The 25,467-nt window shown below is 39.1% G+C and overlaps 1 protein-coding gene across 1 annotated transcript in view; it reads left to right on the top strand.

Annotated features, from left to right (window-relative positions):
• The window catches only part of LOC136255297 (hemicentin-1-like), a 239,616-nt gene that overhangs the window by 150,276 nt on the left and 63,873 nt on the right, over positions 1 to 25,467 (top strand). Inside the window, exons 14-16 of the mRNA XM_066048025.1 lie at positions 1,947 to 2,270; positions 6,567 to 6,854; positions 22,828 to 23,151. Coding sequence (XP_065904097.1) covers positions 1,947 to 2,270; positions 6,567 to 6,854; positions 22,828 to 23,151 — 936 coding nt within the window. The remainder of the gene's footprint in view (positions 1 to 1,946; positions 2,271 to 6,566; positions 6,855 to 22,827; positions 23,152 to 25,467) is intronic.

The raw sequence follows: 25,467 nt of genomic DNA, 5'->3' as shown, positions 1-25,467 counted from the left end.
AAAAGAGGAAGAAAAATAAGAAGAAGAAAAATGAAGAAATTAAGGCAATTTTTGAAGTCGCATATCTCGGGAACGCCTGAAGCGATTTTGCGCAAATTTGGAATGTTGAGTGCTGAAGGTGGAGGGAGTGTCCACAGCAAAACTCATCTTGTTTCATCAAGGCAGCACAGAACTACGGAGGTGCAAAAATTGCGTTTTCTTTCTTCCTGTCAATATACTCACGGGTGTTGCGCACCGGCTTTTTGGGCCGCACGACACACTACCGTGTGTCTTGATATTGCACCCCTGGTAAAACTGTATGTGATTCTTATTGTGTATGATCTTGACTGAAATAATAAATGCACAACCACAAACTGTTTAACTTATGTTATGTTTGTCAGATTTCCATATCTTGTGACAGGTAGTTCGCTCAGTCTCATACCATCTGGTGTGTATTGATGAGTACTGCATGACGATACTAATGTGACAATGACTACAAGTCCTGAGACTGCAACGTATGTGTACTGTGACAACATGTACAGCTGCTCAGGATCACATAAGTACTCTAATAATGCAGTCAAGTGTGTCTGATAACAACAAAGCTTGCACTGAACAGCAAATTCATTACTGGATTTTAAAAAAGTACACAAACTAGATGAATAAAAATTGAGAATTTTAATGGGGGATAAGGTTTTGCTGAAAAAAAGCCACAAAACAAGAAGAGATCACTGGGGTGGTAATGTAAACCACAAATCCCTATTTTGACTTATCTCAATATGAGTGGAGCATGTAAATTAATCTATGACAGAGAATCAAAATAGGGATTTGTGGTTTACATTACCACCCCAGCGATCCCTTCTTGTTTCATGGCTTTTTTTAGTGATCCCTATTCCCCTTTTGAGATTTTCAATTTTTTATTCATCTAGTACATAATAGAGATCACCTATGGTTTGCCAAAATCCTAATATGTGACCAGATGTGCGAAAAGGGGTCTTCCACACAGATCCAATTCTATGAATTTGGAGGACCATTACTTAGTTGTCAAAGCACATACAAACCGCAAATTTTCTCCATCAATTAACCGATGTTGGCTCGCACTACAGTCTAAATTGCAAGCCAACAACTTATTGTAAGCTGAAGTTATGAATCGTCAAAGTTGGTATATTGGATGTGTGTGGAAGATCCCTTTGCGCAAATCTGGTCACATATAATAATGCTGCCTTAAAAATCTCTCCTACCTCAAATGAAGCCTTAGAATTAATTTGGAAGAAGTTTGGTCCACTAGTAAATATGGAGTCAAATGGAACCGATATAGATACTCTCTAAACAACTGAAAATATACAGGCACAGTTGCATCTAAAGCATACATGAGCAACGAAAACATGGAATGAGTGAGAAGAGAAGAGCTAATCTCTTCTAGGAATCAACAAGATTTGATTGATTGATTTTAAACTGAGCTCCTTTGGTAGGGCCATTCTTCCATGTGAGAGCGTACAACATACAGTACAATAAAGTATAATTTAGTATTCCTTCCTATGTTCATGATCTATTTTAAAATACATTTTGCTATACATATAGCATCCATTCTCAAATTTGCTTCACTTTGCCATTCATCTAAAGAGTAGAACAATACCCTATGAGGAAAAAAGCAGAAATTTTCAGGGGAGGGGGGTGCACAATCAATTATGTTAGCTAGGTGATATAGTGCTACCAAAAGACATTCAGAGACAATAACTACTGTATGAAAGTAGATGAAATTATTTTTAATAAGTTACATAATATATTTATCTTTTATAACAATCTTATTACCTATATATTTTTTAAAGATTATTTTTACACTAGTTAAAATGTTTGTGTGATCTATGTAGGATTTTGCTGAGATGGTCTAAATCATGGGCTTTATTCTCTATCATGTACTGTATGCAGTGTGCATGTACTAATGACTGTTACTTATTGTATTCTTATAGTATCTCCAAACATTACTAGACCAGTAGAAGGACAAGAGTTTATTTTCACTGAAGGAAGTGATAGATTAATCACATGTACAGCTACAGGTTATCCTCCACCAACAGTTGTATGGCAGAACAGTGATGGGAGTAGTCTAAGTAATATGAGACTAATATCTGGTAGTGAAGTGATGTCATGTACTGGTGTTGGTAATGTGACTAGTGTAAGTGTAGAACTGATGGTGATAGGAGCTATGAGAGTAGACACTGGAATGTACACATGTTCAGCTAGTAATGTTCTCAGTTACAATGATACAGATATCACAGTGACCATCACTATACAATGTGAGTACATACGTATATATACTGAAACAACCAGGCTGTGAAAAATGAGGCCCTCAAAAGAAGCCAAAATGAATAAAGTTGTGAAATCAATGAACAAGAAATGGCATGAACAAGAAATGGCAGCAATAATAGTAATGTTTATAGTCACTTTTGAAAATTAGCCATTAACAATTTTCTTGGTTGCCACCTATGATTTCACAATATTTTTACCCCAACTTTTAAGGGGGAGGGGCTGCATGCTTTTTTCACAACTTGCTGTTTTGGCATAATATTATTTATGTATGTACATCATAAAGACACGCGAATAGTGTGTCATGTGGCCCAACAAGCTGGCATGCCAAATTGTGTGTAAAAAAAGAAATGCAATTTTTACACATACGTAGCTTGCCAAAAGTCCTGAACTAATGTCAAACAGTGAAAAAATTTTGCTCATATCATTAGGCAGTAACAAGTTATGATTGTTTGAAAGCATCATTTAATTAGTTTGTTAATTAGTTACTTATTAAGTCAGTAAACAAAATCTGTTATATTGTATTGTAAGTTTTGTGACAACTCACCTTTTTACTTAATAAATACTGCCAGATATAGAGGGTTATCAGTACTGCCATGGAGAATCCCTGGTCATTTCAGAAATGATGAAGTTGGTTACCAAATTTTCACAATTTTACACCAATTCCTTACCTTCCAGAGCATCCACTGTGCAAGTAGCCAACAGCTAAGTTTCCCACCATTTTTAAACCTAGGTTGACTGTATCAGGAGAGCTCCAAAAGGGGAGAGAGGTGGGGGCCAGGAAGGAAGGCAAGAGGCTGTTTATAAAATTGAAAAGGAAGACGTAGGGATGTATTAGGCCAAGTTATGGGCCATTTAGGTCTCAAAATTTGCTGAAATGAAAGCACTTTTACAGCACAGGTGTTTACTCAACACCACGGTGCTGTACAGCCACCTTAGGCTGTCTATTAGGGCCTCCATACTGCTTGTACAGATCGCCGCTGTGCTTGGAAAAAGCCAACACAAGCAGACCACTCAAGTCCATCTGATTTTGGTAATTAAATTTGATAGTTTATTCATGTAGCTTTGTGTTATTGGTGAAAAATCAAATCTGCTGATATTGGCGGTAAGACTAGTTTTCCCAGACCCAGTCACAACTATTCTTCCTACACATGTATCATATTGACTGCACCAGGGGATAGCTGTGGCCAAAAGGCTAGTTGTAAATGACTTGTGGTTAGCTAAAAGTAGTGATTGGGATGTTTGTACCTGTAAAAGTCAGAAAATAGCAAGCTACAGCACAGAAACGTAATATAGCTATGTGCTGTGCATCTTCACTATCTGGCTATCAAAATTCATTTTCAAAACAGAATGTTTCATTTGTGTGGTTGACTATTTGGCTAAAATTTTCTTACAGTCCAACTTATACTGATGGTTTTGGTTGTTTACAGTTCACTATTGAAATAAAAGTGCCCTTAAATCTATGCTTTAATCTTCAAAAATTGCCTTGCATAAATATTTATTTACTTCAGCTTGCTATTTTCTTAAATTACTTCCAGATCTCAATCATTTTAAATTGCTTCCATATTCAAATTTGTCACAACTATAATTATGTTTCAAAATTTTCCTGCCCCAGCCCTTTAGTTTAGGTCTGAGCCTAATATGCTCAAAAATTTAATGATTTCTGCAGCAGTTTCCAAAATGTTATCTATTATTCTTATTTAGTTCTCATATTTAACCTAGTATTCCATTAAAGTTTATTTTCTGCTTTTAACCTAGACATTCATTTGTACTCTATGTAGCTCACTACTCTTTAAACTACTTTAGTTTTGGCATAAAAATAGCATTCCACATCTAACATCAGCCCCCTACCTAATAAGTAGAATTAGTGTTTTATGCACAAAGTAGTTACAGTATCAAGACACACGATAGTGTGTCGTGCGGCCCAAGAAGCCGGCACGCCACACCGTGAATATATTGACAGGAAGAAAGGAAATGCGATTTTCACACCATTGTAGCTCCGTGATCCTTCATCCGATTGGAACCAGTTTTGCTGCAGAGGTGCCTGCCAGGTAGGCCACCCCACATACCAAATGTGAAGAAAATCGCCGTAGCCATTTCCGAGATATGAGTGCCCAAAAGTTCGCTTTTATTTCTTGGTTTTTTTTTCTTCTTCTTCGTCTTTTTGCATACTTTGAAAAATTGCTATAAAACATAAACGTGTATTCTGATCGCCTTGAAATTTGGCACACATAAAGGGAGTCCAACGTCAAATCCTAGTATCAAATTTGGTGCAAATTCGGAGAATGGTTCAGGAGTTATGATCGATTATTCACGTAAAACAAGATCAATTTGTTGTCCATGGAATGAGTTGAAAATCGGTTTGTGGATAGATCAAGCATTGTAGGAGTGCCTTTTGGTGGTTTGAAAACAATCAAAATTAAGATCATGGAGATATGACATGAAACCGAAGGTGTGTAACAAATACGCGATCAAGATTCGTGAATAAAAATACCAATAATTGTCAGGCCTACCAGGAAAACCGCTTAGAGCAGTAAGCTGAAAATTGTTATGTAGCTGGAATAGTCATCGTAGAAAGTCCTTGCAGTAGTACAGAACAATCGATGTACAAACCACTGACTTATGATTCCAAAGCAAACTCCATGTAGCAATTGCGAGATCGAGATACTCTAATAGAACAGTCACCCTAATAGACCATTCACCTAGTTCATGACTTACTCCATTATAGATTTCTATTACATTGCAAGTTATGCTGTAGGGAGTTCAGCAGCAACCAGTTAATATTTTAGAAAGTTCAGCTACAATCAAGTCACCTTGCAGAGAGTTCAGCTACAAAGAAACCATCCTGTGGAAAGTTCAGCTACAAACAAATCACCCTGCAGAGAGTTAGGCTACAAAGAAACCATCATGTAGAGAGTTAAGCTGCAAACATATCACCCTGTAGAGAGTGCAGCTACGAAAAGATCACCCTGTAGAGAGTTCAGCTCACCTTGTAGAGAGTTCAGCTACAAAGAAACCACCATGTAGAGAGTTCAGCTGCAAACAAATCAGAATTCAGCTACAAACAAATTGCCCTGTAGAGGGATCATCTAGAAGAAGTTACCTTGTAGAGAGTTCAGCTACAAAAAAACCATCATGTAGACTCTGAGAGTTCAGCTGCAAACAAATCACTCTGTAAAGAGTTCAGCTACTGTAAATTGAAGCGGTAGGCGATTCCAGACGCGGGGATCTGGGGGCACAGCCCCCAGACGCTGAGAAAGGGTTAATATTCAATGTCCTGAGAATAGCCTCAAATTGCTTAAATGCAGAATTGCATGCACTGATTAAATAAACTTCTCACACATCATTGTGTTGACACAAATTCCACTCAATATTGGCCCATCGCATGCTAATACAAACAAGAGATTAAAATATGGTTGTAGTGCATGTACACTCTAGAATTTCTAAGACTGCTCAGGGTCATTCATTTCAGCTATAAGCTAAACCTTACATTTCACCATTGTCCAAACATGGATGATAACCACAATAAGGTTAATATGAAAGCAACTGACAGACTCACACACTTGACACTTTAGAATTCATATCATTGGATGTAACAAGCCAGGCTTACTTGTGTTATAGTTGTTATAGTTAACAGTCTATCAGTCACAGTGTCCATCAAGTCTGGTGCTCATCATTGCTATTCCGGACTCTTATTAGAAAATATTTACCAAATTACGATTGGAATTAATCGAAATAATATTAATAGTAGCTCTCAGTGCAGTATGGTCATTTTTACCCCATCTTTATTCATGTTTACCGTATTTACCTCACACATATATACCCATGTTCACTCAGTTTGAGATATGCTCAGTTTACCCCATTGTACCCCATGTTTACCCATCAATTTACTCACATTTACATAAATATTGAACTCAATTGTTCACCTGCCTGCATACAAGCTAGTCTACTTATTTAATTGTCTCAGTGTAGCTTTGTAATCATGCATGTTTACCAAGTTACAAAAAAGTGGTCTGAAATTTATGTCCTATATCTACCCACATAAGCTTATTTACACTCTTTCAACCATCAGGCTATGGAATGTCCTACCACCATAAGTTGTAGACAGAGTACTTTAAAACTACTTTAGATTATCAGTTTAATTATTTGTATGCTACTATTTTGTGTTTGCAACATATATTATTGAATACGTAATGTGCATAAGTGATATTGTATTACATATATTTCAGTCTTCAATGTACATCCCATTGAAGCTGTCACTAAATTGTTAATTTTACATGTGTTAGATGCTCCAACATTCATTGTACAAGTAGTGAATGATACAGAAAATGAAGGAGACATAGCTAACTTTGTCTGTCAAGCTACCGGTGAACCAGTTCCTACCATTAGTTGGTACTTTAATGATGTTCCTGTAGATGTGACTAATACAGTGAAGTATGTGGTGGTGTCTCCATTACTTAGTCAGAGTACCATAAGAATCAATAATGTACAGTCATCTGATGTGGGTACCTACACATGTAATGCTACTAATGTAGTATCTAGTGACACTAGTTCTGGAGTACTGACTGTTAATGGTGAGTTTCCATTTTTATAACTTCACATGTAATTTACTCATATCAGTTGTGTTTGAACAACTTGGAAATTACCTTTACAATATAGCATTTGGAGATTTCTTCATGTACAGTATGTAGTTGTTATATACACAACTGATGTTTTGTAAATGTATAACAAGCTGACATTTTACCCATTCATCAACCATGCCAATGCTAGTATAAATTAATGTCTAAAATTTCCTGTAGGGCACATTAAGTTGATCAAGACACACGGTGGTGTGTCGTGCGGCCCAAGAAGCCGGCGCACCACACTGTGAGTATATTTACAGGAAGAAAGTAAACGCGATTTTCACACCTTTGTAGCTCCGTGATGCCTTATCCGATTGAAACCAAAGTTGTTACAGAAGTGCCGGCTAGGTAGGGGAGTCCACATTCCAAATGTAATGAAAATCGCTCCAGCCATTTCCAAGATACGAGCGGCCAAAGTTTGGGGTTTTTTTCTTCGTTTTTTTCTTCTGCTTCTTTTCGCACACTTTGCAAAATCCGCCATAAAACACAAATTCGTGCTCCAATCGGGCTGAAATTTGGCACACTGACAGGGCTCATTAAGGCGAATCTCAGTACAAGATTTGGTAGGAATCCGATGAACATTCACGGAGTTATGACCGATTATTTGCGTAAAATAAGATCGAAGGTCTGTCACGCCCACAGGGTAAACCGCTTCACGGAATGAGCTGAAAATTGCTATGTAGATGGAGTAATTAGCGTAGGAGTGCATTTTTGTGGTTTGAAAGGAATCCAGTTAAAGTCCATCGAGATATGACACAAAACCCAACCTATGTCACAATTATGCGATCGATTTTTATGAATAAAAAACTATTAGTTTTCACGCCTACCAGGCAAACCGCTTAGAGCAGTGAGCTGAAAATAGGTGTGTAGCTGGAATAATTATCACAGAAAGTCCTTGCAGTAGTACAGAAGAATCGGATTACAAACCACTGAGGTATGATTCCAAAGCCAACTACGTGTAGCATATGCGAGATCGAGATACTCTAATAGAACAGTCACCCTAATAGAGCATTCAGCTACGTTTATAACTTACTCCATTATAGAATTATATGACATTGCAAGTTATTCTGTAGGGAGTTCAGCTACAAACAGTTAATTTTATAGGCGATTCAGCTACAAGCAAGTCACCCTGTAGAGAGTTCAGCTACAAATATGTTGCTGTAGAGATTCAGAACATTATAAGTCACACTGAAGAGAATTCAGATATAAACAAGTCACCTTGTAGAGAATTCAGCTACAACAAGTCACTCTGTAGAGAATTCAGCTACAAACAAGTCACTGCGTAAAGGGTTCAGCTACAAAAAAAACTACCCAGTAGAGAGTTCATTTAGATCAGCTACAAACAAGTTACTTTATGCAATGTTAAGCTACAAGTAAGCCACTCTGTAGAGAGTTCAGCTACAAACAAGTCACTCTGTAGTACAAACAAGTCACCGTGTAGCTGGAGAGTTCAGCAACCAATAAAAAAACCACTCTGCAAAGAGTTCAGCTATACAAACATGTTATAACTCTATAGAGAAAGTTATAACTCTATATTGAGATCAGCTAGAAACAATTAGTCATCCAGTAGAGAGATCAGCTACAAGAGATCACCTTATAGAGAGTTTAGTTACAAAGAAACCACCATGTAGAGAGTTCAGCTGCAAACATATCACCCTGTAGAGAGTGCAGCTATGAACAGATCACCCTATAGAGAGTTCAGCTAGAAAAAGTCATCCTGTAGAGAGATCAGCTAGAAGGATCACCTTGTAGAGAGTTCAACTACAAACAAATCACCCTGCAGATAGTTCAGCTACAAACAAGTCACCCTATAGAGAGATCAGCTAGAAGAAGTTACCTTGTACATACAAAGAAACCATCATAAAGAGTTCAGCTGCAAACAAATCACCCTGTAGAAAGTTCAGTTACGGATCACCCTGTAGAGAGATCAACTAGAAGAAATCACCTTGTAGAGAGTTCAGCTACAAAGAAACCACCATGTAGAGAGTTCAGCTGCAAACAAATCATCTGTAGAGAGTTCAGCCAGAAACAAGTTCACCCCGTAGAGAGAGCAGCTGCAAAGGAACCATCCTGTAGAGAGTTCAGTTACAAACAGATAATCCTATACAGAGTTCAGCTATAAACAAGTCACCGTGTAAAGAGATCAGCTAGAAACAAGTCATCCAGAGATCAGCTAGAAACAAGTCACCCTGTACAGAGATCAGCTACAAAGAAACCATCCTGTAGAGAGTTAAATTACACAAACAGATAACCCTATAAAGAGTTCAGCTAGAAACAAGTCACCGTGTAGAGAGAAACAAGTCATCCAGAGATCAGCTAGAAACAAGTCACCCTGTAGAGAGATCAGCTACAAAGAAACCATCCTGTAAAGAGTTCAATTACAAACAGATAACCCTATAGAGAGTTCAGCTAGAAGCAAGTCACCATGTAGAGAGATCAGCTAGAAACAAGTCATCCAGAGATTAGCTAGAACAAGTCACCCTGTAGAGAGATCAGCTACAAAGAAACCATCCTGTAGAGAGTTCAATTACCCTATAGAGAGTTCTGCTAGAAGCAAGTCACCATGTAGAGAGATCAGCTAGTAACAAATCATCTTGTAGAGAGTTCAGTTGCAAACAAATCACCCTGTAGAGAGTTCAGCTAGAACAAGTCACCTTGTAGAGAGTTCAGCTACAAAGAAACTACCATGTAGACAGTTCAGCTGCAAACAAATCACCATGTAGAGAGTTCAGCTAGAAACAAATCACCCTGAAAAGAGTCCAGCTACAAACAATGAGAGTTTCAGCTACAGTTCAGTTATGTAAGAAGTCACCTTATTAACTACAGTATGTAATAATCATCATTCTGTTAAATATACAAATATTTTATCAGACAAAAGCTATACACACAATTACACCCTTTGTTCCACAATTCCTGCAGTAAAGAAAAACAACAAGTGAAAAGGAAGCATCAAAGCCATATGGCAAGCTTTGTGGCTTGCAATACAAAAAGAAGTGATATCTAAACCAAAACAGCCAAGCTGTAAAAAAACAGTGCGGCCCTCCAAAAAGGCCAAGATGAAAAAAGATGTGAAATCCAAGGTGGCGGCCAAGAATGGCTGTGATGGTAGGTTAATGGCAAAAAATTTAATTACGACAATTAAGGTGAATTTGGTGCCAAATCCTAGAGGAGGAGGCAACGCAAATTCACCTGAATTGTCGTAATTAAAATTTTTGCCATTAACCTACCATCACAGCCATTCTTGGCTGCCACCTTGGATTTCACATCTTTTTTCATCTTGGCCTTTTTGGAGGGCCGCACTATTTTTTTACAGCTTAGCTGTTTTGGTTTAGATTTACTTTGCTCTCTGCATGTCAGCTTTTATAATTGCCACTGCTAGTCATGGATAATAAATAATGTATCTCTTTCACCATGTAGTAATTGATTCCCCCCAAAAAGTCTTTGCTGTAATAAAAATGTGCGTCCAAGAAACTACAAGTACCTGAAAAAATAGCTCAGCTGTAGAAAAGACTCTAACTGGCAACTGAAAGAGCTGATATCTGGAGCGGCCAAGAATCAATGTTACTAGTTTTACCAAATCTATACAAGAGTACCTTGGCTGTAAAACAGGTAAATAAAAGTAACTGGCAACCATAACAGCTGATATCTGAAGCAGCCAAGAAAATAATTATGTTGATAAAACTATTTGAATTTGTAACATTGAATCTTAATCATTCAACTGTGCTCTTTTAATTCACTCTTGCTACATCCTAATTATTAATTCTTTGTAACTCTAATTGGCCAGTGATTTAGCCTCCTTTTCAATAGTCAGTGTAGAGAAAAAGGCGGCCAAACTACCAGCCAATTAGAGTTACAAAGAATTAATTTAGGATATAGCGAAGGTGAATGCATAGAACACAGTTGAATGATTAAGATTCAATGTTACAAGTTCAAATAACTGTAGTTAGTTGTATCAGCATAAATTTTTTTCTTGGTTGCTTCAGATATCAGCTGTTTTGGTTGCCAGTTACTTTTATTTACCTGTTTTACAGCCAAGATACTCTTGCATGGATTTGGTAAAACTTTGATAATCATATAGATAGTTATAGTAACATTGATTCTTGGCCGCTCCAGATTTCAGCTCTTTTAGTTGCCAGTTAGAGTCTTTTCCTACAGCTGAGCTGTTTTTTAGGTACTTGTAGTTTCTTGGACGCACTATGGGGATCTGCTGGAGTATGCATATGCCTCACAGGATAGTTTTAAAATTAATTTTGAAATTAAATAAGACTTTTAAATGGGCACCTTTAAAGCCAGGATTTGGTTAACTGCATGGACAATTTTTTAAAACTCATATTTTGGTATAACCGTTCTTCCATACAAAAGCTACTAGGAACAATTCACATTATTATTAAATTATATACCTAAGATGGAAAACTGGAGGAGGAGACAATATCATTAGACAGACCAGCGCAGTGCAGTGGATTCCTCAAGAGTATGGCACTCCCAATACATTAATTGTGATACTCCCACCGGCATCTTCGGCCAAAGTTGGTCAAAGGACAAACAGTCATCAACCACAACAGTACCGACATACATTTACAGCTGTTCATGTACGCTACTGGAGGTGTAAAAGGGACTTTCCAATGGACTTCCCCTACTAGCACAAATTGATGGTCAAGTAAGGAACAGTAAATGCCCATATGCCCATCCTTGGCTACGCCACTTATCATGAATTGAGCGCCATGTACCCTATGGCCTGCTGTACGGATTGACATGCCTCTAACATCTAGTAGTATGGCATGTGTATGAAGTGGTGTGACCAAATACGGAAATGGTGCATCACCTTGATCGTAACAGTCGTGACCTACTTTGCAAAAGGGTGTAACTGTAAGTTAACATCGCTTTAATTGTTAATGTGTGTAAATAAGATGTTTCAGCATTTCTCTTCAGTCTTGGTTGAACTTGAATGAATGAATTAGAGTTAGCAGCTGGATACATAATACAGGAACCTCGAATGATGGTTACTACTTGATATAGTTATGCAGCTAGGCAGTATTGTGTTCCTGTTACATACTAAACTGTGCAAAGAGCAAAACGTTTGATATTTTTATCAGATGTTCCAATGGTGGTTTCTGCAAGTCACCTGAAGGTCTACCTCACACTGTTGTATATGCATTCATATATTTTTGTAGAAATGTACTGTAGTTGTTGAGATAGTGTATACAATGTAATCTAAACTATTTTCTAAAAATGTTACTATGCTTATGTACCATAGTAAGCATGGTAACAAATGTTTGTTGGTAAAATGCACTTGTCACATATCTCCTTAATGAACAAATGTTTGAATTTTCAGACATTTGTCTCACCACTAGTTATTTTACAGATCAATTTCTAGTAATGGCTCTAACCACCAGTGTCTAAATTATGAGACTACCATGACTATGAAGGTGTCCTGGTTTTCCAAATACATTGATGTGCAATGAGATTTTCTAGAACCTTCGACTGTCTGTGCATGGTTAATGTGCTTTATTAGTGCATGCCAAACTTGAAACCTAGGTTTAGATTGACCACACTATTAATGTGTTGTTTTTCTTGGCAAATCCAGTGAAATTCAGACATTGGTTTATTTGGGGAAGGCATCCCATTACTGATGGTTTGCTACTTGCAGTACAGGTTGTTTGTGAACAGACCACACTTTTTGTAAAGGAGACCAATCACAAACTGGTATACATGTGCACATGTACTTTTTTGCGCTCTCACACACATACATTGTACATGAGCATGGGACGCACGCAGAACATACACATTCATTGAACTATACAACATATTGGTTGTACTAACTTCGTATTCATATCGTTACTCTTAAATGCAGGTATGTGACCCAGAGTAGAATAGGGGGTGACAGTGGTGAATTTTCTCCTGGGCTAGATGGAACACCCTTGCCACCACCCCCACTGGCTGTAAAGTGCTGGGCATATACAGTTGAATAACACTGGATGACAAACAGAAGATGTGCACAGACTGCTCCCCCCCCCCCCCCCTCCCCACCTTGGTAGCACTGAGAATTTGTGTCCCCTCAAACACACACACGATGGGAGATCCAACATTAAGAAGCAAAGCTAATGATCATTTTTTATTTGTCTACCAACATGGGACAGTGGTTTATTTTTAAAAGTGCACTTGTGAAATACTGTATTGTTGCATGTATCAATTAGCTTATGTGATATCACTAGCTGTCTGGCTTTACTATGCATGAGCACCATTTCGTCACAAAGTTAGGTTCAAATTGGGAATGACAATGTCTACACAAATGAGGACATTCACTTGATAGTACATGGGTGGTGCTAAATGGAATTATCTTGAAAACACTCTCCCTAGGGAAGTTATGTTCTTTACATTTTCACAGTACATTTATATGAGTGCTGGGTTTGTGTCCATGCCACGTCTTTAAAAGTTATCGTCTGGATTAGGTGTTTGGTAAACCAAATCCACTGTGCAGGCAATCAAGTACTAGAAAACTGCTGTGCCAGTATTACTCCACAAAAAGGCAGTTATATTCAATGACAATATGGCAATAATGCTTACACAAGCCGAAATATCAGCATAGTAAACAGAGGAGGTACAACACGCACACGTGAGCGTATATGTTTTGTACAGGTAAGCTATTTCGTGGTGGTATCAACGAAAAATACGTGCCAATCTAACTCTTTTCTTATGCTTAATTCAACGGTGCAGTCTACCCCATTCAACCCCAGTGGTTCAGTTTCGATATACACAGCCTATTGGAGGAACCGTCACGTGATGAATAACTAACCTTACGAAATCAAGCCAAGCAGCCACTTGGGAAGAGAGAATCAGTGAAAATCAACTGCACAAGTGTCTAAGTAGCTTTGCGGTCCATCAAATCTTGTCTACGGATTGATCTTCCGCAATTTTACCATTTGAAGAATGCAATTACTGTGAATTCTTTTCAATAGCACTTAATTCGTGTCGTACCTCCTCTGCATAGTAAAGTATAAAGTGAACCAAGTCTTATTTTTGTGGTTGCGTCAAGATAACCATTCTTTTACAATTCTGGCACCCACTGTACAATACATTTCTAATGGAAATGATTGCATAATTCAGGGATAAAATTTTGAAACTGTCCCTACAGGTAAATAACTCACGGTAGTAGCCGCACACGTTTTAATTGTGGCATGCGCTTTGTAGTTTCTTGGCCGCACGCCTCACTACCATGAGTCTTGATATAGTGTTCATTCAGTCAAAAGTGTTACCAAATTCATCCTCACAAGGCCGAGCTTTCAAAATTTTTCTATGGAGGCATGCACCCAGACCCCCTCCCCTAGTTAGAGCAAGCTTTGCATGCTGAGTGTGCTTTGCAAACCTGTTGAGTGAGTTACCCCTGTTGCCTAAGCCTGAAATCTCCTCTGAAAATTTCTATATCCACCACTGCTGGTACAAGACATGCAATTCTTGATCTTTCAGCATATTTAAGTCAAGCACATTTACAATCTACCAGTACCATACAATTTACAATACAGGTTTTTACTATTGTATTGTTATGTTTGTAATTGACTTCATCCCATTTGCAATTGAATTTTTCACTTTTGTAGTAATTGTGAACATTACAATTGTTTCACCTTGGCAATTGAATTCGACACACTTGCAGTAATTAGGCATTATTACATTAGAATTCGTCACATTTGCAGGAAATTTCATCAGGGGCTAACTAGGAACACTATGCGAAGCAGCTGCAACAATTGTTAGCTAACAATAACTTGTGTTAGCGCTAATCTAGTAAATCTGAGTATCAATTAATTTCAGAGCTGGTTCATTTTGGGTACAGAACAATTGAAATTGAAATCGGCTGCTTGGGCCATTTTATAACTCCTTCCATCAGAGCTTTGCAAACTATACTTGAACAATCTGTAGTAACTTGTAAGTCCATCTTGACAAAGGTACTCAAAGAGCTATCACTTCATCACAACGCATCTTTTTAGCATGTGATTTCCCTGAATGGAAAACTTGATTTTATTTTATTCATTTGTATGTCATGTTCTAGTTTATTTTTACACTTTCCTTGCCATGTTTGTACTGTGCATTTTGCATGCATAGTCACATGTGTCCATGGTATTGTGTGTTTTAAACGTCCTTATGATTGTTTTTTCTCTCACTCAGTGCTTAAATTGTCTACAGCACAGCATATGCGATAAGGATATAATCCTATAACTGTAGTTTTTTTGGTTGGCATTATGCCATCAGATGCACATCCAAATTATTCACCTCTGAAAACACTAGATACCCAGTAATTCCTTTACAAACAGCTTCATACAGACATGGACATATGCCAAAACAAATTCACTTCTATCTTGGCCCGTATATACCCTATAGACAGTGATGGGAGTAACGCGTTACATATGTAACGCGTAACGCGTTACGTAATATTATTACTTTTGTGGTACCTAAGTAATATAACGAAATACGCTATAAAAACAGGTAATATAACTCAAGTTACTTTACTTACAAATGTAACGCGTTACCTAAGTAATATAGTTACTGTAACGAGTCTAATATTACGTAATATTATTACTACAAGTAACGAAGTTACTAATCTCGTTAGTTATCCACTGAGTAACTCCTAGCCACAACGAAGTATTGAAGCCTACTGAATGAAGCTTATTCACCAGCTTCTTACTTATAACCAAGATTTGCACATAAACCCAAGAGGATTGCTGACCTCCTAGGATACCAGAGCCTAATAATTGGGGCATCAATGTACTGTCGTGAAGGCAAGTGGGTTATTTATGATCGTCGCTTTCACCTAAAAGCATCGGCCTCTCGGAATGCTCAATGGTCTGTTATAGATGTTACACTCTGGAATATGACTTTCCCAGAAAGGGCTATTCAGAGTCGTCAGCAGGCAGGCTCCACCCCCTATGCTTCAAACCCTTCCCAACGGTCACAACGCCAATATCAATACCAACCAATTTGCCTGGACTGGAACGAAAATCCTAATGGATGCTCTCGGTCGCCCTGCCGCTTCAAGCGTATTTGCTACCAATGTGTTCATAATCCCAGAGCCCAAGACAAGAATCACAAGGCCTCCCAGTGTCCATATAGGCAGAAGGACAGGCAGCACAACCAATCTTGACTTGATTGATTTGTTGTTTTTTCCTTTCTTTGTTAACTGACTTTTAGGCCAATACTGATAGTAGTTTCTTTTCTTTCCATATGATTTGGTGTGCAATAACACTATTTAGTCAATATAATATTATGCAATATTATGTGTGGTGATAAGTATACACAATGCTGACAGTCTAATTATCGACACCTTATCCCCTTGCAGTGGTGTCGGAACAACATACTATTGGTGTGCACACTAAGGACTTGCGTTGTAACTACAGTGACTGGATCTCATCTTGGACCAATCACCTGAGCCACCAGCTATCTGATGTCAAAGTACCACCTGCGGCCAGGGAAGTCAACACACCACTAGATGCAAGCAACTGGAAAAAATTGCTGGTAGATCACCCTAACAGACCATTGGTCGACTTTTTTTATTTCCGGTATCACATAGGGCTTTCGCATTGGCTTCAAAGAGCAATTTAACCCCATTGGTGTTGCTGGCCCATTCCAAAAGTCTTCGGTCCCACAAGCACATGTTAGCAGGTTCGGGGTCATCCCCAAGCATCATCAACCAAACAAGTGGAGACTGATCGTTGACCTCTCCCATCCGACCAGTGGCAGCATCAATGCAGGGATCCCTAAAGAACTGTGTTCGCTGAAGTACATCACAGTGGACTCAGCTATTGACCAAATTATGTGCACAGGCCATGGAGTACTGCTAGCCAAAATTGACATCAAAAGTGCATTCCGCCTCCTTCCAGTTCACCCAGCCGATCGCCACCTTTTGTCTACGAGATGGAAGAAGCAGATCTTTGTTGATACTTGCCTACCCTTCGGGCTTAGGTCTGCCCCCAAGTTGTTCAACGTTCTGGCCGACCTACTGTCTTGGGTCCTGGAGCAACAGATGGTGACACCAGTCCTGCACTATCTGGATGATTTCCTTACTATTGGCCCACAGGATTCCCCTTCGTGTGCTAGTAATCTTCAGAGGATTAAAGATACTTGCTCCTTGTTAGGAATACCTCTTGCCCTAGAGAAGGTTGAAGGCCCTTCCCAATCTCTAACCTTTTTGGGAATCTCTTTGGATACTCAACTCATGCTGGCCCACCTACCTGATGAAAAACTCTCAAGAATCCGGAACCAAGTCTCAGCTTGGCTATCTCGCAGAAAAGCAACAAAAAGGGATATTTTATCCCTGGTAGGCTTGCTGCTGCATGCCACTAAGGTGGTAACACCAGGAAGGACCTTTGTGTCCAGAATGTACAGACTAGCAGCTCGCCTCAAAAAATTATCTCACTTTAGCGTCTCACAAGTGGCTTCCGCTCAGATCTTAGGTGGTGGCACCTCTTCATCACACATTGGAACGGGCTCAGTTTCATCAACGGCTCCACTCCAGACTATATAATTGCCTCAGACGCATCAGGGTCCTGGGGCTGTGGAGTAGTATTTGGATCTCAGTGGCTGCAACTAGCATGGTCAAAAGACTGAGCACAAATCGACATAATGGCGAAGGAGCTAGCACCAATTGTTTTTAAGCTGCGCTATTTGGGGACCACTACTATCAGGCAGCAGAGTGGAATTCCACTGTGACAACAGCAGTGTTGTTGACTCCATTACCAAAGGATCCTCAAAGGAAATGATGGTTATGCACCTCTTACGCTGTCTCTGGTTCTTCTCAGCTCATTTTGATATAAAGATCTCAGCTTGCCATATTCCAGGCACGTCGAACACTGCCGCAGACCAGTTATCCAGAAACAGATCAACAGAATTCTTAAAGCTGCACCCTCACACCTGCCACTCCCCTGCATCAATCCCAACGTCACTGTTGAAGCTCATATCACCCCGGAGACAAGACTGGACTTCTCCCTCTTTTCTTCGCCACTTCAAGCGAACCATCAATACACTCCAAGGGTCTCCACCTGCAAGAAATAAAAAATCACATACTTAATGAGCTCACATAAAACAGCGCTACAACATAATTGACCATACACTTGTTGTTCAATGTAATTGATTTGTGCTGTTCATTGTAATAGCTGTATGATTAACTTAGCTGATAATTTATTTGCCATTCTTGTTACAAAAATCCCAATAGACACTTGCAAACAAGGCCACACATACATACTTAAATTCCATTTGTAGACCTACCAAGGAGCACTCACCTTAACAAGCTACTGAACAAAGCCCAAAAGCTACTACATCATGGACTGGCCAAATCCAGCAGAAACACCTACACGGCTGGACGAAGACGATATGTTAACTTCTGCAAAATGGCAAGGATTCACCCGATCCCAACATCCGAGTGCACCCTAACTCTGTTCATATCGCACCTAGCTACCTCCAACATCTCGCAGGGAACTATCAAGGTGTATCTATCAGCAGTTAGACACATGCATGTATGCAAGGGGCTTCATAACCACTTCAACCGCCAAATCACTTCTAGGCTCCATCTCATCTTAAGGGGAATCAAAAAGCACCAAGCAGGCATGCACTCAGGAAAAACCCGACTGCCGATTACCATCCAGATGCTCTATAACATAAAAGCCCTCCTATCAAAGAAACCTCCTTCCTATTATAATACCACAATCTGGGCTATGTGCTGTCTCGCCTTATTTGAGTTCTTAAGAGTCAGCGAGTTTACAATTCCTACAGAAGGCTCCTATGATCCATCACGACACCTATCTCTCAAGGATATTGCAGTTGACAACAGGAAGAAACCCCGTCTCCTGCAACTGTCCCTCAAAGAATCCAAAACAGACCCATTCAGGCAGGGTGCCAAGGTGCACATGGGTGCCACCGATAGCTTGGTATGTCCAATAAAAGCAATGATTTCATACCTCGGCAGAAGGAGTGAACAACCAGGCCCACTCGTCATCACTGAAGAAGGAAATGGCTGGACGGGAGCCATGTTTCGTGCAGGCCTCCAGTCCCTGATGGTCAGCCTCAAACTCGATAAGCGCCGCTATAACACACATAGCCTTCGGATTGGGGCAGCAACGTCTACGTCTCTAGCCAAACTGCCAGACTCTCACATACAAATTCTTGGCCGCTGGAAAAGCAACGCATTTAAAAGGTATATCAGACCTCCTCCCAATGAGGTAGCAAATATGTCCAAGATCATCGCAGCTGGTCATCACTGACTCCTTTTGACAACCTCAGCATGTAATTGGTGTATTTATATGTACTAAGGACTGTCTAATAGTACTGCATATGTCATATTGATAGTGTTGTACAGTCACTTCATGTTGCTACCGTGCTTGTCTTGATACTACCGCAAAGTGGCTTCATGCTATAATGGTTGACCTACACAATTTGTTGGCATGCATGCACACCCACCATAAGTGCTGTTCCCAAACAGCCAGTATCTCCAAAACACATAATCTAGATACTTGGGTGAAAGGTCTCTCCCCTCCACCCACCTGTGTGCCTGGTGGGGGGGGGGGGGGCTCATCTTTCTATGGCTTAAAGGAAGGCCTTTGGTGCGTAGAATGCCTCTGGGCACCAAAGTCCTTCCCTGCCCAAGTATCAGCACATCTGGAAAATAAAAATATAAGACCCGGTAGGCAATTGATCCCAAAAAAGAAATCTTAGGACTGAAAATTCTTTAAATCAAATTAACCCAGCAACCGGGACCAGGTACACATACCAAAACCATCACTACCAACAACAGTTGGTCGGTGGTGAAGAGCAACCAGTGCTGCACCTCCCTGGACACGTCAAAGGTTAGTCAAGTAATTAATATTAAATGTAGTTTAAAATACCTTTAAACAAAGTTAATGTTGAACTTGATGGCGGCCTCGAGCATTCATCCTTAGACACGAGACATTAATAAGAATAACGACGCACTAATAAGAATCCTAGTACATGCACAGTAGCACGTGGCGTTAGTTGTTAGACAAGTGTTACCCTCCCATCCCATCCCTCTTATGCACAAATACCAGTTTTCACAGCAACATCATGCCTACAACAATAAATTCCAATAAAAATGTACGTGGTTGACCCACATACAGGGTATAGCACACACACATATATACATATACATTGCACTCCACCCTCTATTAATCGCTTCAATGGTAGCACTCCTTCGAGCAGGCACACTGGTGGTGATACAACTAGCCAGTATTACGCCTCTGTTGTATTGTTATCACATGATGCTATCATACTTGTGCATTGATGTACTCATTAGCTCCCTGCAGGTGAACCCATTATACTGCCAATGCTAAGTGGTAGTGTAGCCTGGAGACTATCATGGGCCATTACCAAGCAGCGATGCCAAACGCAAGGGAGCGCCTGGCAGGAGACTGTATCACAGACCAATTCCAGAACTTCCACAGCTCTGCCATGCCAGAGCTGTTGCAGTTATTAGCCAATATTGCATACTGTATTTTCTGTTTGTTGTTACAGCTACTGATACACACGACACACTCCTTTGCTCACTGCAGGCAGGGAGTGCCTGGCATGTGACTTCCATGGGTCAATGTCACCTCCTCCAACAGATGTAATTCAAGCAAGGGAGCGCCTGGCATGCGACTCTCATGAGTCAATGTCACCTCCCCCAACAGATGTGATACAAGAACGGGAGTGCCTGGTATGTGACCCCCCCCTCATGAGTCAATGCCACCTCCCCCCAACAGGAGTCTTGGCACGCAGCTCTGCCACAGCTGGTCAGTGTCAGCTCCTCGTTGCGAAGAGTGTAGCACACTGCTTCTTAGCAAATGCTGCCTCTTCCACACTTCTCAGAATCCAGATCAGCATTCGGCCGCCCAGTGCCAATGCTGGTCTCGCCATTCTGAAAAAACAGAGCATTTTAAAAGCTCTAGCTGCATTCGCAGCATCTCCATTCCTGATAGAGGGAATGTGGTAGTACCTGGTCTCTAGGATGGTTGTTTTAGTATTTAGACCCAATCATGGCTTAAAGGAAGGTCTTTGGTGCGTAGAATGCCTCTGGGCACCAAAGCCCTTCCCTGCCCAAGTATCATCACATCTGGAAAATAAAAATATAAGACCCGGTAGGCAATTGATCCCAAAAAAGAAATCTTAGGACTGAAAATTCTTTAAATCAAATTAACCCAGCAACCGGGACCAGGTACACATACCAAAACCACCACTACCAACAACAGTTGGTCGGTGGCGAAGAGCGACCAGTGCTGCAACTCCCTGGACATGTCAAAGGTTAGTCAAGTAATTAATATTAAGTAATATTATTACTACAAGTAACGAAGTTACTAATCTCGTTAGTTATCCACTGAGTAACTCCTAGCCACAACGAAGTATTGAAGCCTACTGAATGAAGCTTATTCACCAGCTTCTTACTTATAACCAAGATTTGCACATTGCCCAACAACAAAATCATGTCACGTGATAAGGTGGTAGTTTCACTCGTGACAGCTTAAGGCTATGGACACAAAGTAATATAATATGTAATATTATTATAGTTACTTTATTTTACGGGTAATATGTAACTGTAACTAAATAGTTCAGTTGCAAGTAATATGTAATATGTAACTAGTTACTTTTACAAAGTAACTTTCCCAACACTGCCTGTAGAACATTACAATCAGTCAAGATAAAATTTCCAGCAAATGCAACTGATTCTAATAGAATAGCACCTAATTCTACTGTAAGTGTGTCAAATTCATTACCAAGGTGACAAATGTAATTCCAAAAGTGATGTATTTTACTGTAAAGTGACAAATTCAAAAATTACCTGTAATATGCATTCATTACCATACTATACACACTATAAGAAAGTGCTGTTATGTCACAGCTAAGGGCACACAGGTACACACTTCACAACATAATGAGCATACTTGCATGCTTCTCAGGCTTATGATTGGTTCAAGATGCCAGCATGATGCCTGATTCCCATACGTACTGTACATGATTATTCCATTGTAATCATTGCTTCCCAAGATAATACTTCACTGTTTATAGTTTAGCTAATCAGTTTTTGTTTTCAAAGCAGTACGAACAATTTGGTTGTTATAATTGATGTATTTCATTGATACATTAACTACATCGTGTAACACTACAAAACAATTTATACTACAAATTACATACAGATCTGTATGCTCAACTGTGTTGTAATTTGTCTATTGTGATTTTTGCAAAAATTCTGACAGAACTTCTTATAAGAATGTATACACTGTTCTAGGCAGTCTATAAAACCAGCTATAGTTTTCATTTGTAAATCACCTGGGAACTCATCTATAGAAGTACCATGCTACATCCAGGAAGTATAGAAACCACCAATGAACAATACTCAGCTGTTTAATTTTAACACAGGCTTCATTAAGGCTTTTTATTTCCCATGTACTGCTATTAATGTTTTTCTCACGTGGATCAAGGCCCTGATGCAATTCCAAAGCTGGCCTGCCTAGTTTTAAAAACAAAGTTGCTATTTTTCCAGGTCTGGAAAATATTTATTCTTCCAGCAGTCATTATCAAGCACACTAAGTGTATAAAGAGATGTTTTTGGTGAGTTTGAGGCAAGCTAGGGTTGAAGCGAGCATCCCAGCAAAGCCAAGCGTAGCCCGCCTCGAACTTACCAAAAACTTAGCTTCGCACAGTGAGTTACAGACATCATTATGCTGAACAGGCAAATGGCAAGTCAGCATTAAGGTTAGGGTGAGGTTCAACCTTTTCAATAATTATTTGTCCAGTACTACAAGAATGGCAACTACATATGTTTGAAAATAGCGCAAAATGGCTATTACAAATTTTGTTGTGGTTGTGTGTGATTATTTTCCAATTTATGGGTTAAAGTTCAAGTTAAGTGTACATTTGATATCACATTTAATGGCTGTACTATTATTACTTACAGTATCACCAAACATTACTAGACCAGTAGAAGGACAAGAGTTTACTATCACTGAAGGAAGTGATGGATCAATCACATGTACAGCTACAGGTTATCCTCCACCAACAGTTGTATGGAAGGACAGTGATGGGAGTAGTCTAAGTAATATGAGACTAGTATCTGGTAGTGAAGTGATGTCATCTACTGGTGTTGGTAATGTGACTAGTGTAAGTGTAGAACTGATGGTGACAGGAGCTATGAGAGTAGACACTGGAATGTACACATGTTCAGCTAGTAATATTGTCAGTTTTAATGATACATATATCACAGTGACTATCACTATACAATGTAAGTATGATATTATATCTATTGTATTTTGTGTCCCGCTCAAAACTACCCAAGAACCAGTTACATAGCTTAAAGCAATATTAATATGGTCATAGGCACAGTGTGAGCTAGACCCCTCCACCTTTGCAATTGAGGTACTGCAGTCATGTACTCAAATTAAATATTCAAAAAACATTTGTCAAAATTGGTACCAAAACATTAGTACTATTATTACAGAACATTGATGCTTCAAAATGTCCTGTGGGGCACACACCTAGAACGTTTTACTAAACACAGCTACTGGACCAAAAATTGTGTGCTTTCTGAAGCTTTCCACACACAGTAAGTATACTTGATGACATGAAATCTGAGAGGTGGAACCATCACAAATTTTCACGACCTTTGGAGTCTCATTTTTATCTCAAAAAGTTGTGACCTTATCTATACGTATACAGTATCATCCATACAACACTTAATTTGTTCAAGCTGGGTGTCAAATTGAATATCTTTATCCTAGCAAGCGCCAGTATTCATCCTGTGAGTTGATGACTCCATAACAAAAAGTGTAAGGAAAAATTAAGAAATTTATGTAGCTAATACCCACAAATGAATTAGGGAATTAGTGTTCACTAGTATATCTTCAAGTGTAGGCAATCTCACAATTGTTTCTATAATCCCTAAAATTATTATTTTCCTTGTACTTTTTAATGAATGATGAACCCATGCATACCACATTAAACAGAAAGAGTAATGCCATGTAGACTTATTGTTTTTGTCTGAATACATGACCCAACTATCAATTACTGACGAAGCACAGTAGCCATTACACTTTATTTGCTATGTTCAGCCCATTACACAGTGTTACAAGTAAACAACAGCATGTGAAGGACCTCTGCAAACAATCCAGCCACATCAAAAGAACTCGGATGGTTCCATAGGGAAGCCATCAAGTGGAGCAACCACAAATTGGCACCTTACATTGTCAGCAAAGATGAATGGGATATAAAGGAGAACACAGGTACCTCCATAAAGCGTGCATTGTATGTAAAGCACATGTTGGGCTGAAGCAATGTCAAACAGTGAAAAAAATAATCAGGCCTGTATCCTTAGCCGTTGCTGAGTTATGCTTGACTGAAGGCATTAATATTAGTCAGTCAGTAAATCAGTAAGCCAATAGAAAATTCCACTAATTAAGTTTTTTTTTAATTTCATATCAACATTTTGGAAGTATACTGAAGGCCCTTTGGGCTTGGTTATACCTAACCAATACTGCCAAGACATCATGAAACTATTGTGAGGCTGGATAGTTTTGGCCAGAATGTGGCCAGAAAATCCCAAACTCATGACAATACTACTGTACTGTATGATACAATCATCAATGAACATATATAGTGATGATATTATCACTAGTATTATTTTATATGCAATGAAAATATTATTGGGCCTAAATGAAAACAGTCCCTTGTGGGACACCAGATACATAAGTTATTCTATTGATGACAGTTCTTTGTGATTTTTGAGTAAGTCAGATGGATAGTCACTTTTCACGTATTCCATAATACTGTAGTTTACTTAAAATCTTTTATAGGGTACAGTATCAAATGCTTTTGTAAAAATCTAGCATAAGAAAGTCAACTTGTTTGCGATGGTCAAGTGCTATCTGCAATTCTTCTACTATTGATAGTAACTGTGCTTCACAGGAGTAAGATGGTTGAAAGCCACACTGACAGTTGTTCAAGATATGATTAGTCTCAAGGTGACCTATTATATAATGGCAGAGAGTATGTTCCATTAACTAGATGTTAGAGAGATTGGCTGGTGGTTGGTGGGGATACTTTGGTCACCCTTTCAAACACAGTAGTAGCAAGTAGCCAGTCATAAGGTATTCTGAGTTAATAGTACAGCGAGTATCGGTACTATTTCTGAAGAGCATATGAACCTTTGGAAATCTACCAGGAATGTTACCCGGGCCAGAAGCGTTATTAATATATAATAAATTTAAGAGCTGTAGTATGCTGTCAACTGAGAAAGATGTATTTGGTATGACAGGATAAGGAGAATGTTGCTGTTGAGGAAAGCTAGACAAATCCTCTTGGGTAAAACTGAATGGAATTGATTGTTCAGTGTTTCTACTTTATCTTTAATACTGTGTGATTGTTTAACTCTTTGCAGCGCAAAAGTGGTACACCAGTCTTGTGTTTTAATGTACCTCCAAAATTACTGGACTTAGAGGTAGTGTCAACTAGCTTTTCTTGATTGTTTTTGTGCCTCATCCATTTTCTTTGTACGTAATATGATTTAAGCTACAGTACTGTGACCAAGTATCTTGAAATGTAC

This window comes from Dysidea avara, chromosome 5, assembly GCF_963678975.1.
Source record: "Dysidea avara chromosome 5, odDysAvar1.4, whole genome shotgun sequence".
NCBI classification, from domain to species: Eukaryota; Metazoa; Porifera; class Demospongiae; order Dictyoceratida; family Dysideidae; genus Dysidea; species Dysidea avara.
This window is presented reverse-complemented; position numbering and strand designations above follow the sequence as displayed.